General features: G+C 38.3%; 2 protein-coding genes across 2 annotated transcripts in view; both read left to right on the forward strand.

The window, feature by feature from the left end:
- The first annotated feature begins 5,737 nt into the window (after nucleotides 1-5,737).
- Nucleotides 5,738-6,980, forward strand: LOC136248468 (uncharacterized). The gene is made up of 3 exons (XM_066040247.1): nucleotides 5,738-6,204; nucleotides 6,328-6,598; nucleotides 6,663-6,980. The coding sequence occupies exons 1-3, from the start codon at nucleotides 5,963-5,965 to the stop codon at nucleotides 6,978-6,980; spliced, it is 831 nt and encodes a 276-aa protein (XP_065896319.1). The 5' UTR covers nucleotides 5,738-5,962.
- Nucleotides 6,981-9,499: 2,519 nt separating this feature from the next.
- Nucleotides 9,500-17,093, forward strand: part of LOC136250775 (uncharacterized) — a 38,663-nt gene continuing 31,069 nt past the window's right edge. Inside the window, exons 1-2 of the mRNA XM_066043062.1 lie at nucleotides 9,500-9,686; nucleotides 15,656-15,722. Coding sequence (XP_065899134.1) covers nucleotides 15,656-15,722 — 67 coding nt within the window. The 5' untranslated portion in view covers nucleotides 9,500-9,686. The remainder of the gene's footprint in view (nucleotides 9,687-15,655; nucleotides 15,723-17,093) is intronic.

Below are 17,093 nucleotides of genomic sequence, written 5' to 3' on the forward strand. Positions count from 1 at the left end.
CAAATGGTTGTGAAGTATTAAAAGTTTTTTAAAAGGCTCTGAATGTCCGAAACAACAGTACGATAATTATTTTTAGAGGCGCTTAATACGGACGGAGGTGCTGGGTGACAATTTCACAGCTAGTTTGATTTTGGTTCGCTTTGGTTTCAGGTAATTTTGTAATAAATTGCTAATAAAAGCATGGCTGATACAAGTAGTTATAGCTAGTACAGTGTGTGAATCACATGAGCATGCTCTAGCTACCTAGGGGGTCTGGAGGCATGCCCCAACTTTTTTTTAACCAGGCGCACGCCCACAGCCGGCTGAAGGCCGGCTGTGGGCGTGCGCCTGGTTTACTGTAATTGTTTTCGTAAAAGTGTGTGTGTGTACCTATCTACCTATGTTTGTCCGTACGCACCCACGTGAGCAAAATCGTTTAATAACGGTGAAAGCAGCTTTTACGTAAGAAGTAAAAGTGAAATGAAGTCTGTATTAAACTTCTGCACAGGTGAACTTTGCTCTGAGGTGGTTTCTTTTCGGCGGACTGAAATACGGGTGTGGTGACTTTCCTCAGACTACCTTCCCCTTGAGGTTTTCAGGCATTTAGCAACTGAAAAACAACGGTGCAGGCCTCGTACACTGCCAGGAATAGCCTATCGCTTCGAGTTGAAAGGGGGCGTATCCCTTACGTACGCGAACGAAAATGAAGAGCAGCTTTGAGGCTTTGTCGAGAGAATTTGTGGGAAAAAACACGTTAGTCACACTATAAGACAGTTTAGAAGATAGTTTGTGCGTAATATGTTGGTAAAAGCGGTTTATTTAACAAACGCTTCCTTAGCAGTGCATAGCAACGTAATTGAATGAATTACGAATATTTCATGAATTACGAGAAATAGCTAATTATATTATTGCACAACCCAAACTACCATATTGTAAAGTAGTAATACATAGTTGGTTAATTCATAGTAGTATATACTGTCTATAGTTATTCCAGATGAGTTAGCTAGCTGCATGGCGCCTGGTTTTTAGAAGTAGCACAACATCAACTTGTTTAATTTGCAAAATTTCACACATTGCGTTTATTACATTGTTGGCCTGACATAAAGTTTAGTAGCTATTTTAATCAGAAATATGGCTGGCTCCTCCACATGCTGAAGGGGGGGGAGCATTTGCCCAAATGCCCCATCCTGGATCCGCCAATGCCCAGGGTTTTTGTACAGGCCATACATAGTAGTTGTAGCTAACATGGGCATGAGTGATTTGCCTGAAATATACACACAAGCGCCCGAGTGCGTATATTTCAAAGTGCCCATGTTACAACTAATATATTCCACTTGGGTGATTCACGCACCTGCAGTGGAGGTATGGGAAGGGAGGCAATAGTTTTCTACCGTCGTTTGGCTGACCATCTATCTCGCCGCGGCTCTACTAGTTACAGTCAGACTCTGGCTTTTATCCGATGCACATTGTCTTTTTCTCTACTTCGGTCAGCTACAATGTGCATACGTGGAAGTAGGCAGTCCATCTCGCATCGCTCCTCTGATGCCTCTGAGCCTCTCCTGAGATGGGCCGCATTGATGAGCACAGGGACTTTTAAACTTTTAGCAATCTGCAGCTGGTCCTTTTTATTCAGTTGTCCAGCACGTGCTTTTTTTGTGCTGGGGGTGGTAGGCAAGGGCAGTCCATCCAGCCCGGGAAAAAAAAAATCAATAACCGGACGATCCTTTTCCCGGACACCTGCAGTTGCCAAACGGATAAACCGATCAGTCTAAAATTTGGAGCGTGTAAAGGTCTAGGCTAAGTACTTCGAATATAAAATTTCAGCCCGAACGCTAGGAATACGAAGCCAATATATCTGTCCGGAATAACCGGACAAAGCGATCAATAATCCGGACAGTGGCCCTGAACTCAGTAACTACAGCTCCGATTTCCGCCAAACCCTAGGGCATGTAACATCAGTCTATGGTCGTGTGTTGATAAAAATTTGGAGTCACAGCTATGTTTGGTTTTGAAGATACGGCTCGTTGAATTCAGCGTGTTTCGTTGACCTACTATTTCCGGACACCGCTATTCTTTGGTTTTTGGGAAGCCAACGCATTTACAAGATCTCCACAGCCACTCAAATGATGGAAACAGTTGCTGTGAACATTGTGCTACTGCTGTTTGATCCAGGTATAGTCCGTTTTGTCTGCAGCAACTCCTTACATGCCATGCCATTAACTAATGTTTTCGAGCAGATGGGCCTAGTATACAGTACATTAACATGCCCATGCAGTCCAGATCTCTGCATGTATGATGGTATTGAGACGTCTTTTTATAGTTTAATGATGTAAAGGGTACAATATGAAAGAACGTTCTTCAGTTAGCAGGGATGCTAGCTGGTTTATCTCACCATTTAAACATTATAGTCAAAAGTGCTCAACCTTTATAGAGTGATACATCAATAGCTAACTAGACAATCTTTCTCCAGACATCTGTATAGCTGTCGTATGGCTGAACTAATCAGTCTGGTATTTGTACCTACAAGGTCTTGGCTAAAGTATTTCGAATGCAGAATATCAGCCAGAACACATTTGAAGTATGACGCACATATGTATAGAAAAACAACCAATAACTGGACAAAACAATCAATAATCCAGATAGTGGCCCTGAAGTCTGTAACAAAAACTCTGATTTCCCTGAAACTCTAGGGCATGTAACACATCAGTCTATTGTCGTATGTTGAAGTCTGCAACATCAGTCTATGGTCATATCATATGTTAATGAAAGTCTGGAGTTTCAACTATGAGAATGAGATACAGTACGCTAAAATTAACATGATTCATATATATACTAATTTCCGGACACTGTTATTCTTTGGAATAATGCATATTCATGATCTCCATAGCCACTTAATTGATGTATGAACATCGCAATGTCACTGAAATGCTGCATGGGATATACTAGCACCCTAGCTGCTTAAAATTCAAATCTGTATAGTGCATTTGTCTTTCAAGCAGATTGTCCTACAGTGCATTAACATGTGGGTTTATTAAATTTCTGCACAGTGTGTTGCCTTATTGTTTAATGCGTCTTGTTCCTACCTAATATAAGACTACAGAGCAAATGTACATGTATTTTATCAATAGCAAACAACCAATTACTTGAACCAATTACCAACAGTAGCTCTAAAATCCTTAATGAAGTGGACTAATAAAAGTCTACTGACTTATAACTACATGCAGTCTGCATGTAAACAAAAGGCTCTATAGTCTCAGATGGCAGATGTACACCTACTGCTAATCAGGAAATCATATTTTCAATTTGACACAATTGCAGGATCTTACAACTACAACAACTTATAGTTGACGCAAATACCTAGCATGGGCTTGTGCAGTACTGTTACATTTTGATTAACTTTGCACCAACTGCTTATCTGCCTTTTAAGTACACACTAAATTGGATATTTACTTTTAAGCGGTACTTCAAATCATTCCTAAACAAAGATGCCACTAAACTTTTCAACAAAATATTTAAATTAAAAAGCTTGTCTATAATTTACTACCTGATACGAAGTTCTTAGCTCACTTTGTGAGAAAATCACTCATAATGTCACACATGAAATAATTAGAATTTTAATGTTTAGGTGATGCTGTTTAGTGCAGGGTCCAGTTTTAAAAACATTTCAATTGTAATTCAAGGAATTGATTTAGCCACTGTTTTGTAAGATAGGAAAAGACAGCTACTTACAAGAACAGGTACACACTGTGGTGGATATCCTAAGTTGTTGTGTATACATGCCATTATAACCAAAGAAGTATACATGCTATGAAGATGATCTTGATGAAGATGATCTTAATTAAATTTTAGCTCTCATAATTTTATTTCGGTGTGTTGACATCTGTACAGCTGAACCCTGTGTTATTGATAGACTGATGAAGTCGGAACTTCTACAATACCTCAACTACATGCAGTGCTCCCTCGGTTATTCAAACCTCTATTATCCGAACACTTGGATATCCAAACAGTAGAAATGATTGCTCTATTAGAATATTTTGTCCAATACGGATGTTCTATTAGAGTATTTGGACAGGGCTCTGTATATAAATGAATGGGCTTTGACTATCCAAACTTTTTGATTATCTGAACATGTCTTCATACTGATGAGGTTGAATATAGAGGGAGCACTTTAGTTGCTCAAAATAAGTTATGTGGCTGGCCACTACAGGTAGTTAGTTTATAATGACATTAATAAAATAAAGGCAGATGGTATATGATTTGACTGCAAACTATGACAACCATCATTTCACACCATGCACACAATATACTTTGAAGGGAAGAGATGCAATTAAGCCAGAGTCAAATATGCAGAAACATTTTAAGCAGTGAAATGGCCTATTAGGGCATTTAATTGTAAAGGGACTGTTCTAGAGTGTAGGAGGCATTTTTCTGTTGCAGTTTGTATTTTCCACTGATTGCTCTATTAGAGAGTATTAATCTGTTTTCAAGGTGTTGAAATATATCCACATAATATGCTGGCATAGCACTCTAGCCTATTTATTTTGCTGGCATATTTGCTGTAGGCCAAGACACAATACCTAAATTGAGATTTTTTAGAGATGCCAACTTCATATTTGAAGTATATACTTTGACCATAATGGTTGATTGATTATATACCTGATTGTGATCTCAATGGCGGATCCAGGATGGGGCATTTGGGGCAAATGCCCCCCCCCCCCCCCCCCCCCCCCTTCAAGAAATTGCATACAAGATCGAGATACTCTAATAGAGCAGTCAATTATTCCATAAAGCAGTCACAATGTTCCTGAGGCAGTGCAGCTTACTTATGAAGCTATAAATAGGATTTTATATAACATACGTGATATAATATATTTGGTAAAGGATAACTAGCTATTATTGTTTTGACCTTTTTTTTTTGCTCTTCAACTTTTTTCAGCAAGGTGCCCCCCTCTTTCCAGACTCTGGATCTGCCCCTGGATCTAGTATGGTTTTGGCTCTCCACAGGTTCCTTCCAACTGACACTGGCTACAAGTTTATGTAGCTATTTATCCATCTACTCTTGTTACCTGATTTGATATCCGATCTTGTCTATAGTTAGGCCATCATTATTATATTCCTTCCACCCAGATCATTTTTTTAGGTAGCTGCACCAAATTTTAATTGTTTGATTATAGATCACGTGAATGCACTATTTCATGATAGTAGGAGGCACAGAGTTATTAAGTTTTAAGGTAAATGCATTATCTGTGCATGAAAACATAGCAGAAGGTTGGAAGTTCCTCCACTGTTGTTTAACAAGGTGCATTGGTGTACAGCCCTGGCAGCCTTCAAGATCAAGATACTCTAATAGAGCAGTCAGATACTGAAATAACAAGAGTTAAGTGTATAATTAATAATCAATATCACCTCCTGCCCGCATCAGTTTTTGTTCTGTTGGGTGACAGGAAACAAGCAATATAATAATGATGGCCTTAGGTGTTCATGTATATCCACAGGTTCTTTCCAAGTGACTTTGGTTGCAAATTTATGCACAGTAATTTGGAACGTAAAAGTACTTCAGCTAAGACCTTATACATCCCAAATACCAGACTGATCGGTTCAGCCATTTGAGAACTACAGGTGTCCGGAAAAAGATCATCCAGTTATTGATGTATCACTGTATAGAGGTTGAACTCTTTGACTATAATGGTGGGATAAACGGGGTGGGGTAAAAGCGGGACGGGAACCGGGACGGGGACCGGGACGAAAGGGGGTAAAAGCGGGATGGGGACGAAGCCATGTTGACGTAGCTGTGCTCACGTGTCACTGAGAGATTTCTGCAATAAGCCATAGCTGAGAGCAGCATTCTTTACTTCAGAGGTGCTATTTATAATAAAGCTTGAGAGATTTAGCTACATTATACTGAAACTTACAAGACAGACTTATTGTAACGGTGACTTAAATCAGTTTGAGCTACTTAGTATCTGCTGAGACTAATCTCTTTATGGATGACTCAGAAGATGGCTTGAATCACGACACAGATGACTGCACAGTGATTTCAAATGATGCCAATGGTGCCCTCGAAATGGAGGAGATTGTATCCTATTTAGAAGGAGCTGGAACCAACTACAAAGATTTTTTGAACACCTCTGTCAAGCCACCCGTGCAACCCCGAGGAAGAACACTGATATTGTTTGATTTAGGCCCAGATGAATCTCAATGGGAGAGCAACAAAAAGAAGCTAAGGTATAGTGAGCTATGCAATCATGAACATATAGAATTATATCAAGAGTTATTATTAACTCTTGCCTATACCTATATTGTTTGTGTATATTATACTGTGCTAAAATTACCTCTTTATCTACACAGATGTGACCAATATAGATGGGTCCATAAAGGCACTAGGACTTTTGACCGTGGGAATTATTCTGTGAAGAAGAAGACTGGAGCTATTGATGTAGCAGGGATAGAAAAGCAAACTGGTGATAACTCCTTCAAGCGGTTGGAATATTGGGGTATTGGCTCAAGCTATTTAATTCACTATCTGGGAGATCACAATGCATTTGTACCATGTGCACACCGGAACAGCAAGAAAAGTACCAAACCATTTGTACGGTCAGCACCTCACATTAAGGAAAAGGTATAGTGTAATAGTTAAGCATGAAATAGTTAGGGACCTGCCTATTATGTTCAAAATTTTGCAGGTTACTAATAAAGGACCAATGATGTCAGCACAGAAAGTTTATCAACAGTTAGTCAATGAAGATGAAGGTGGACCTAGACATGTCATCAACACACCTAGAGACCAGAATCAAATCAAAAACTTCCAGAAAGATGAGAATTGCCAGTTCCGGATTTCACATGATGGTATTTACAACACATACCAACTATGTTTCCAGCTGCAACTGAAAGATCGTAAGGGAGAGCCCCAAAATTTTCTTCGAAATTTTCAAGTGTACCCAACAGTCTGTGTTCACATGGTATCACATCCTGTTTATTATTGTTGTTTTATCCATGTATAGCTGTATTTTGTGGTATGTATAACCTGTATACATGGTGGAAAACTGGTATTAATTTCTAGGCAGTATCATTAATGTATGGAGAAAAGGTTATAATCAGGATCAAATCACATAGGCTCCCCTCTAGCTATATGAGGGTCATTATTATTTACCATTACTGCAATACAACTTCACTTTGAAGGATACAATACATATATATAGATCAAAAATACATTAGCTACATAAAATCATAATACAGTATTTAATAAGTACAAGTAAAACTGATCAAGAGATGGGGAGTTTACAATGTGGTCTGGTAATTTGTTTGACTATAAAAAAAGTTATATCGTATCAAGACTTCAATGAATAGTATTATAGGATATTTTTATTAAACACCATCAAATTATGATGAAACAACTACAAAGTAAATGCAAGTCAATCCTCGGACAACATGCGACCGCACAACTGACCGAAAATGAGGACAGTACACAGGACAGTACACAGGCACGGCAAAGAGTATTTACAAAAACTAAACTTACAAAACAGGTTTATTAACTTCAACTTGAAACAGGTTAGCTGTCCACTCATTAAAATAGCAACAGAAGAATATTTGCTGAGAAGCAGATATTCTTCTGTTGCTATTTTAATGAGTGGCTATGGAGGCAGAACTAGATTTAGGTAACCCCGTACAGTGATCTAACTCTAAAGTCACTTTGGTCCCCATCCCCGTCCCGCTTTTACCCCCTTTCGTCCCCGTCCCCGTCCCGCTTTTACCCCACCCCGGATAAACCAGCTAGCACCCCTGCTATTATTGAAGAAAGTTCTTTTATATTGTACCCTTTACATCATTAAACCATAAAAGACGTCTCAAAACCATCATACATGCAGAGATCTGGACTGCATGGGCATGTTATTAAATGTAGTGTATACTAGACCCATCTGCTCGAAAACATTAGTTAATGGCATGTAAGGAGTTGCTGCAGACAAAACGGACTATACCTGGATCAAACTAGTCTCGCGTAGCGCGCCGCTTATAATCTCTAATCGATAAGCGGCCACGCGGAAAGGGTCTGGCCACGCGAGACTAGGATCAAAGTTCATCAAACAGCAGTAGCACAATGTTCACAGCAACTGTTTCCATCATTTGAGTGGCTGTGAAGATCTTGTAAATGCGTTGGCTTCCCAAAAACCAAAGAATAGCGGTGTCCGGAAATAGTAGGTCAACGAAACACGCTGAAATCAACGAGCCGTATCTTCAAAACCAAACAAGAGACCGTAAACTTAAAAAGGAAGAATATCAACTACTTTTGTCTGAGCTAGATCGCCTTGGCATTGTTAACTTTTATGACACAAATTGAGATGAGTGTATTGGGTCACTATCTGCCAAGTTCATTATCTTCTTTTCGGAACTGTGTGAACTTCATTCAAAATAATTTCACTATTTATGTTAAAATCTCAATGTAAGAGAATCTTTGATTTAGCAGCGGCAATTTCAATATCCTCTTCTAGGAGAATATTTATGGCGAAGAGCTGCCAAGAATGGTGTGTGGACTTTTGAACATTATGTTGGCAAGACATTTTTCATTATTAATTGTGTGTGTGTTTTGTTTTTTGTTAATTATACTCCTTGCCATGCCCACCTGTGGGGCTTTTTATGCCCTATTTTTGTGGTAGCATGTGTCCGAGGACATTTGATTGTAATTGTTTGTGTAATCAATAATACTGATGGTTCTTCTCCATAGCTGTGACTCCAAATTTTTATCAACACATGACCATAGACTGATGTTACATGCCCTAGGGTTTGGCGGAAATCGGAGCTGTAGTTACTGAGTTCAGGGCCACTGTCCGGATTATTGATCGCTTTGTCCGGTTATTGATTGTTTTTCCGGACAGATATATTGGCTTCGTATTCCTAGCTGCTTCAAGCCTTCGGGCTGAAATTTTATATTCGAAGTACTTTAGCCTAGACCTTTATACGCTCCAAATTTTAGACTGATCGGTTTATCCGTTTGGCAACTACAGGTGTCCGGGAAAAGGATCGTCCGGTTATTGATGACTTATTCTATCCCTCACAAAGTACAGTTACGCATGCGCACAGTCTAGTTGATTTCGTTTCACCGTTTCGTTCCGGATTGTATAACTATCCGTTGCAAAGATTGGAAATCCTCAGTACCGAGTTTTTCAGGCTTCTGGCGAAGATCAAAGCATTAACGTGATCAAACACGTGATCCGTGCTTCGAACTAGCAAGGCTTACATAACTTGCAGCATACTTGAACATGTACAATGATCGGCAAAAGGTGCGAATATTCACTTTAAATGGCTTGCAAGTTCGAAATATTTGAATTACAGATCACGTGTTTGTGCTTTGATTTTCGCAAGAAACCTGAAAAACACGGTAACGACACTCAAATGAATCCGTCATCGATGAACATTGCGTCTCCATGGAAATCACGTGAATTTTAACCTATCACTGTGACGAATTTGCATTCTTATGCTGTTATGGCTATGAGGTTTGAGGTTGGTTAGTCAGTGGACCAAGTTGTGGGCTAACTTTATACCTTAACAAGATTTGCGGGCACTAATCACATGATGTATCGAATTCCAAAAATAGTCACACAAGACACTCGGTGGGGTGTGAACAGGTACTGTACGTGTGTTCGTTTGGAGATAAGTACGCAGCTATATCGCCGGTCAACTCTCAGTCCACCACTCCAGGGATTCAGAAAAGGGTAAGCGCTTCATGGTACGATCATTCCTATGAGTGTATGTGATTAAATCACGGACATTGTTTTGCATGCCGTAAATCATAGATGGGAATAATCTATGCAGCGTTTGCACTGATGAAGTATAACCAGTGCCATTGCGCCAAACTTGGCTCGCTTCATGCCCCCGGGCTCTGTGTCGTAAGTTGTTGTACAATTGGGCTATTTGCCCCACCCTAATGCAGTGACGCATACTTGCATCTGGGTATAGCTAGTAATTGCTGTACGTGTATTCTGGCTGTAGGAAAACTTCCACAGATCCATCTGCACAAAAAAAGCCTATGAACTACTGAATAGCATACTCATTAGCTACTGCATGGGCATGGCTATAGCTACATAATTTATAATTAGACATATCTAAATGTATTAACAATGAGTGGTAGTCCATGCGGTCTGCTTCTTGAGGTTGATTATTTACCCACAGTCAGTGTTGGTGAAGAACTTTTTGACATTGACGTCAACATTGAACTTTTAACCATTGAACTTTTAACCATGTGACCATTGAACTTTTAACCATGTGACCATTGAACTTTTAACTATGTGACCATTGAACCATGTAGTGGTGAAGAACCTAATGGGTGTATTGGAAATGGGATGGTTCTATTATAATATTGAAGTCAAAGAACAGCTCCAGTGTTCGCCTCCCAGTGCCTAACTGATCCTCTACTTAGCTTGCCTCCCTGGTTTGACCACTGAGTGTGGTGCTTGGCCAGTAGAGACGGGAAGGGGGACTAGAGGTGCTAGAGCCCTCCCAACTTTCAGAGCTCTTCCCATAATTACCTTGTGTGGCGTCATGAGTGTATCACGTGATTACTATTGTCATAGTTTCCAAACTGGCAGCAATATATCATATAGTGGAAGGAGTCATTGTATGTATGTCATACCTAAAGACTTTAATTGACAATACTGGGGTATGTATTTCAACATTGATAAATGAATGGTGCTATGAGTTGCATTAAAGCATAATATTTTTACGTACCACTGAATATTTTTCTGGACAATCAAAAGCTTAGCCCTGCTACTAAAGCTAGGTATTTGGGTGTTATCTTTGATAACAAATCAACATTTAATCATCATGTGGATTCAGTTTGTCAGAAGGCAAATCAGACCCTCTCCTTTTTATGTAGGAATTTGAATTAGTGTAATCGAAGAGTAAAACTTGATGCTTATAAGATATATGTCGAACCAATTTTGAACTATGTAGCAACAGTATGGTCTCCCCATACTCAATATTATATTAACAAACTTGAAAGAATTCAAAAACGAGCAGCTCGTTTTATTTTTAAAGACTACCGAAGGACAAGTAGTGTCTCGCGTATGCTCAACTCTGGGTCTAAAATCTATTTCGTACGTGCGTACTAAAATGAGGTTATTGAGATTGTACATAAATTAGTGGAACTCTCCTTACCCAGCTACATTTCCATTAATAACAGATCAGGCACACAAGGAAATGAACATAAACTTAATCTATCCCACTTCACTGTTGATTCTTATAAATTTAATACTGTATCGATAAATTTGTGGAACGAATTGCCAATTACTATTGATTGTACACTAACTGAATTTAAAACACATTTTTTCCGACTATATTTTGTGAGCAGAAATTACTAATCCTAAGATATTGTATTTATACTCAAATTTTTGTGAGTTTTACAATTATTAATATATATACTTTTGCAAAAAGTGCCGCCATATTTAATCTTGTAGCACCTAAATTATTCTGTGTGGGGGGGGGGGAAACATGTTCCTAGACCCTCCTAAAAGGAGGATGCTGAGTCTACGAGTCATTGCAACCACGAACAAGCCCAAATAATTTTGAGCCCTCCCAACCTTTTCACCTCCTCCGCCTCTGTGTATCTGGGTGACTTGCGGATTGAGTTATGCTGAGGTTGAATTTTTTCAAACCCTTCTAGGCATTTGACTTTAGTTAAAGATTTTTGCTTATATTTCTTGGCTCATGGTAAACACCTCCTACAGTCTCTGCCTCCTGCTAGAAAGGAAAGAAGTGGAATGTTAAAACCAGTCCAAATGAAAATTAGTTTTCCATCCTCCAATTGCGTCATGTCTGATCAGCTGCATTGAGTGTCAATACTACGTATCATTGTTACTTATAATTAAGCCACAAAGCTTGAGGCTTTCTGTGAAAGCTTTCATGTTAGTACTAAAATACGATTTAGATGGTGGTTGTTAGCTCACAAGGTAGCTAATCCTTGTATCTCAGATTGAATTTCCTAAAAGGGCATTCAGACTATGAATAGAGCAAACAGATGTGGTGGTTTAAAATTATTGGCAGTAAGCTTTCCACCTGCACTAACATTTCGATGAGTACTACACTAATAGTAGGTATTCTAGTATCCAAGATTTTTAAATTAAAAAATTCTTGTAATCTTTTAAAGCCTTGTAATGTATGCAGAATTTTTCGAAACTATTAAAAATGCATTGTCAGATGGACTGGTGCTTACTTTTAAAGTGTGTAGTTACTTTGCTTGCGTTAGCAATTTTCAGCTACACGACATTTAATATTTCTGATGGTTGTGTCACATACTCAAAAGTATAAACCACTTCAAAGTCCTCATAACAAGGCCATAATTGAAACCACAACTCCATCTTAGGTATTGTTGCACCATTGTAACACGTCCACTTTAGTTGTTTACCTTTATAAGTTACCAACTATTAATCTTTTTGAAGGCCGCACCCTTTTTAGACAGCTTGGCTGTTTTTGCGTGGATTCTCATTACATGTACAAACTTGCAACTAGAAGCAACTACAGTTTCAAGAACAGTCCAGGTTACTAGATGGCTTCCAGGGGCAGTTTTAGGAGGTTTCTGAGGTTTCCAGAAACCCCTCTCTGAAATAGCGCGCGCCCCTACGATTCGTCTGGGTGATAAAAATTACAGAGAGTTATACATACTGTGTTGTATTATGGCTTTTTTTCTATTGGCAAAACTTCATACTTTTACCTCTGAAGTCACCTTCACAGCGTTTGCGACCTTTTTTTTTTTTTGGTCTTCAACTTGCAGCTGGGCTGAAGTTGCAATTCCAGAGAACCAGAAACCCTCTATGAAAATTTCTAGATCCACCCCTGGCTTCCTAATTCAATTGTACCATTTTCCTTTAAAGCTCTGGAGAAAAAATGTACCTTTTTCAGTTTTAAAGCACTGTCCATGCCAAAGTAACTAATTTCAACCCAATAAAAAATATATTTCTGAGATTAGTAATCAATGCCCTAAGCAACACTTGAAGGTTTAAAGTGTGACACAACAATATTATGTCTTATTTGTACCAGCACATATATTCCACAAGTTTAGAGGGTATATTCATTCACTGGACTGGACTACTGGACTGGTTCACACTGCATGGACCCACTTAAACATTTGCTTAAACATTTTTTCAAATCCCATCACTTTGTTTACACATGTTTGGGGTTTCTCACTGTCTTTTTATTTTTGTATATGTCAGAGGCACATACAGCCAACTGTACCTAGTTTAGTGGTTTATTTAATAAATAGGAATTCATAACTATATCAAAAAATACTGTCAACAGTTAGCCAGAGAATTGCTTCCAATGCACATACAGGCAGGTAAGTTTACACATGTCTGTGTGAAAAACTGCATTTACTGTACATTGATTGCAATTTACAAGCATTGCAAGCTACCAAATCAAATTAATATGCGATACAGTAGATTATGTAAAATATTTATATGGTACAATAAATGACTGCAAAAGTGCTTTTCTTTACAAAAGAAGCCTTGAGAAGATGGACAGATGAATAATGCTCAGTGCTTGTATAAGTGCTATCCATGCAGTAGGCAAATCATCTTTGATGAACTAGACTGAGGTTTCGCAAATAATGTGCAAGTTCAAGGGATTGACACTCCCATAGTCACTATACAGTGAAACCTCACTTAGTGGCCACCTCTTTAATAAGACCACCTTGTTATAATGGCCACCTTTTGTGGGTCCCAAATACAGCTAACACGTATTTCATGACCTCATTAATATAGCCACCTCATTATTAAAGCCAAAATTCTTGGTCCTAGAGGTGGCCCTATTAATGAGGTTTCACTGTACTACGATTTGTAGCCACAATTAAAGCAGAAGTCAATGAACAAGGCTGATATTACATGAAGGATAATGGTCAAGCAGTTTTGACAAGATGGCCAAAGCTGTGCGAATAGTGCATGTAAATAATATTGCAAAATCAAGTCAGTGGTCAAGACAAATTTTGACAAAAGTTAATGGTCAAAATCAATCTTGACAGGCTATTACTAAAGCCACAGATCATAGTAGAGTACTTATTGAAGTGACACCCCTTGAAGTTTCAAGTCTCATGCTGAATTGCTACAAGTATACAAAATAAATTTGGAAGTTTCAGCTAGAGTAGTCACGCTAAAGCAATAAGAAGTGTTATATCCCTACTGTGCAGATACCGTGATTGAAATGCACAGTAGGGATACAACATTTCTTATTGATTTAATATCGTGCACTACTCCAGGTAGTTTCAGTATTTTTTATCAATGTGCTATGCTCTAGTTGAAAATTCCAATTTTTTGTGCACTTGTTTGTTAGCTTTCTTTTGTAAAATAAAATTATTGTGACTGGTGAACCCACGCATACCGCATCAAAAGAAAGAAATGGTGCCACGCACATATCAATTATCATTTGAAAAATGAAAAATGAGGTATCCATTACGCTTTGTTGTGTCCAACCTGTTATACAGCATTACAAATCAAGAACTGTTCGAATAGCACTGCTGCAATCAAAAGTAGCCACTATGAAAAATAAGGATGATTTCTGTTATGAAGGGAAGCCATCTCACGCTACCACCAAATCAATACCTTTCGCTGTCAGCAAAGGTGAATGGGACACAAAGGAGGACACTGGTAAGTCCATGAAGAATGCATTGTACATACTGCGGTATGCCAAAAGGCACGTGTCTGGCTGAAGCGATGTCAAACAGTGAAAAAATCAAGCCCATATCCTTAGCCATTATTGGGTTACGCTTGTCTGAAGGCATCAGTTACTCAGTCAGTCAGAAAATTCCGTTTAATTTTTTTTTTTTTAATCATAGCAACTTGTTGAATGCGTATCGGGTCAATCTGAAGACTTGTTTGGGTTTAGCTTTACCCAACCAATACTGCCTCATTGTTGTCAGGGAAAAGTGAGGCTGGTTTTTAGATGATGTTTTTTCATGTGCTACGCCCAAACTTTTGTGATCCTTACAATACTATTGTACTGTATGATTATTTTGTGGTTACATCTGGCAGTAAAAGAAAAAGAAATACTTGAGTTCAAGTAGTCCAGTCCAGTTGCCCAGTCCACTGAATAGATACCATATACATACAAATTTTTGTGGGATGTAATTTGCGAGGTTGCTTGGCTTTCCATGAAATTTTCATCCTTGAAAATTAATTATTGCTAGCTATGCTTTCTAATAGGTAAAATCAGTGGAAAACGTGTGATCTTCGAAAAGAAAACCACAAAAATACTGAAGTTTGTTGATCTGCGAAAATTACATACCTTGAAAATTTGTACGTATATAGTACTCCCAAATTCAGAGCAATTTATATTTCAAATAATGCATTATGTAGTTTATATTTGATGCCATTTTCACATTCATAAAAACATGTGACACTTGAATACAGCACTTCATATGAGTATAGCAGGCTGAATAAGGAAACTACAATTTCTAACTTTTGCAATGCAGTGCATTTCACATGTGTACTTTAACTCATCAAATCTATTGTTCTCTTGCACATACTTTAGTTGGCCACTTAATTCCTATAATAGCATGTGGTCAGCTGTAAAGGTACCATTGCCATAAATATTCAGTGCCAGCCCATTTATTGATTGTAGTATGGAGCACAATAAATGCTGCTAAATGTTTAATATCCTGTGTTCTTAACAATGTGTAAAACTGCTATTTGCATTTTAGATGCCTAGAGTGAAGTTCAGAGGCTGTCTATATGTACTAATATTGTTATGTTGGTGTCTTTGTGGAGGTGAGTGCATACACATTTACTCATGTACATATCAGATAATAATATGCATAACTCTATTGAAGACAAATGTACCATTTTCTGTGATACTTTTATAGCTATAACTTTCATCATAAAATGCATGTTTGATGCAGCCAGTGTCATGTTCATTGTGTGCTTTATGTCACTTCTTTAGTTCTAGGGATAAGAAAAGTACCAATTCAAACATTTTTGCACATTTGCCTACAAGTGAATTTCCCTAATACATTATCCAGTGTATCAGTGATGTAACCAAAGCTGCTTACCTGATTTGGTAGTGAGCCACAGATGTGGGGTCTGAGGTGAGGCTCATAGGTGCTGAAATATTTTGAACATTAAAATAGTTTGAAATTCACAAGACTCCTGATTTTGTGGATGGTAGAAAAGCTTGGTTCCTTTTAAAGTTCCTTAATGCTAGTTAAGGCGTATTGTTATTGGAGCATTACAGTGACCAGCACTGATACGATAAGATCCAAATGCATAGCACATCCAATTTGAAGTATTTTTACCTGGCCAAGAAAACTGGCGCTCCACACTGTGAGTATATATATATATATATGTACAGGAAAGAGCAAAACACAATCTTCACACATATGTAGCTCCATGCTCCCTTCTCAATTTGGAATCATTTCTATGGAGTAAACGCCCTCCAACTTCAGCATCCCACATACCAAGATTGCCTAACACTACAGTGAAACACGAGCCTTCAAAATTTGGCTTAATTTCTTTGTTTTGGGGGAGGGGGCTTAGATTAATCTTTTCGCATACTTTACAAAAACCACTATAAATGCAAATGCGTAGTTCAATTTTCTTGTGCTTTGGTACACTTTAAGAATGTATCACAGTACAATCACATACCAAGTTTGGTGCAAATCTGATCAACAGTCATAGAGCTATGGATGATTATTTGCATTAAAAAAGACCAACTTGTTGTCACGCCTACAGGGTGAACCGATTATGGAAATAACTTACAAACTGGTATGCGTATAAGTTAACAATCATAGCTAAAACCTTTTGTGGTTTAATCGTATCGACAGCTATAGAGTTACAAGGCAACAACCAATTAACTGTAAATTGCAAGGTCAAGATACTCTAATAGAACAGTTACCGTGGGGTAAAAGGGTGCATGAAAAATGTCAGGAAAAAACTCACCTGTGTTTGAATCAGGGACCTCCTCACTGAACACCCTAATCCTTAACCAATGAGCCACTGCTATCATGGCAGTTTACCTCACTTAATTTCTACTTTATACAATGAAATTCTAGCTAATATTTTACTCAATAGTAAAAGTTCATAACTTCATAGATCTACCAATGATTGTTCTAAAACATTCTATGTGTGTTCTATTAGATATCC

Source organism: Dysidea avara, chromosome 3 (assembly GCF_963678975.1).
Source record: "Dysidea avara chromosome 3, odDysAvar1.4, whole genome shotgun sequence".
NCBI classification, from domain to species: Eukaryota; Metazoa; Porifera; class Demospongiae; order Dictyoceratida; family Dysideidae; genus Dysidea; species Dysidea avara.

Coding starts and splice junctions, on each gene's coding strand:
- LOC136248468 (XM_066040247.1), top strand. CDS start 5,963: ATGGATGACTCAGAAGATGGCTTGAATCACGACACAGATGACTGCACA. Junction 6,205..6,327: donor AGCAACAAAAAGAAGCTAAG/GTATAGTGAGCT, acceptor TTATCTACACAG/ATGTGACCAATATAGATGGG. Junction 6,599..6,662: donor CACCTCACATTAAGGAAAAG/GTATAGTGTAAT, acceptor AAAATTTTGCAG/GTTACTAATAAAGGACCAAT.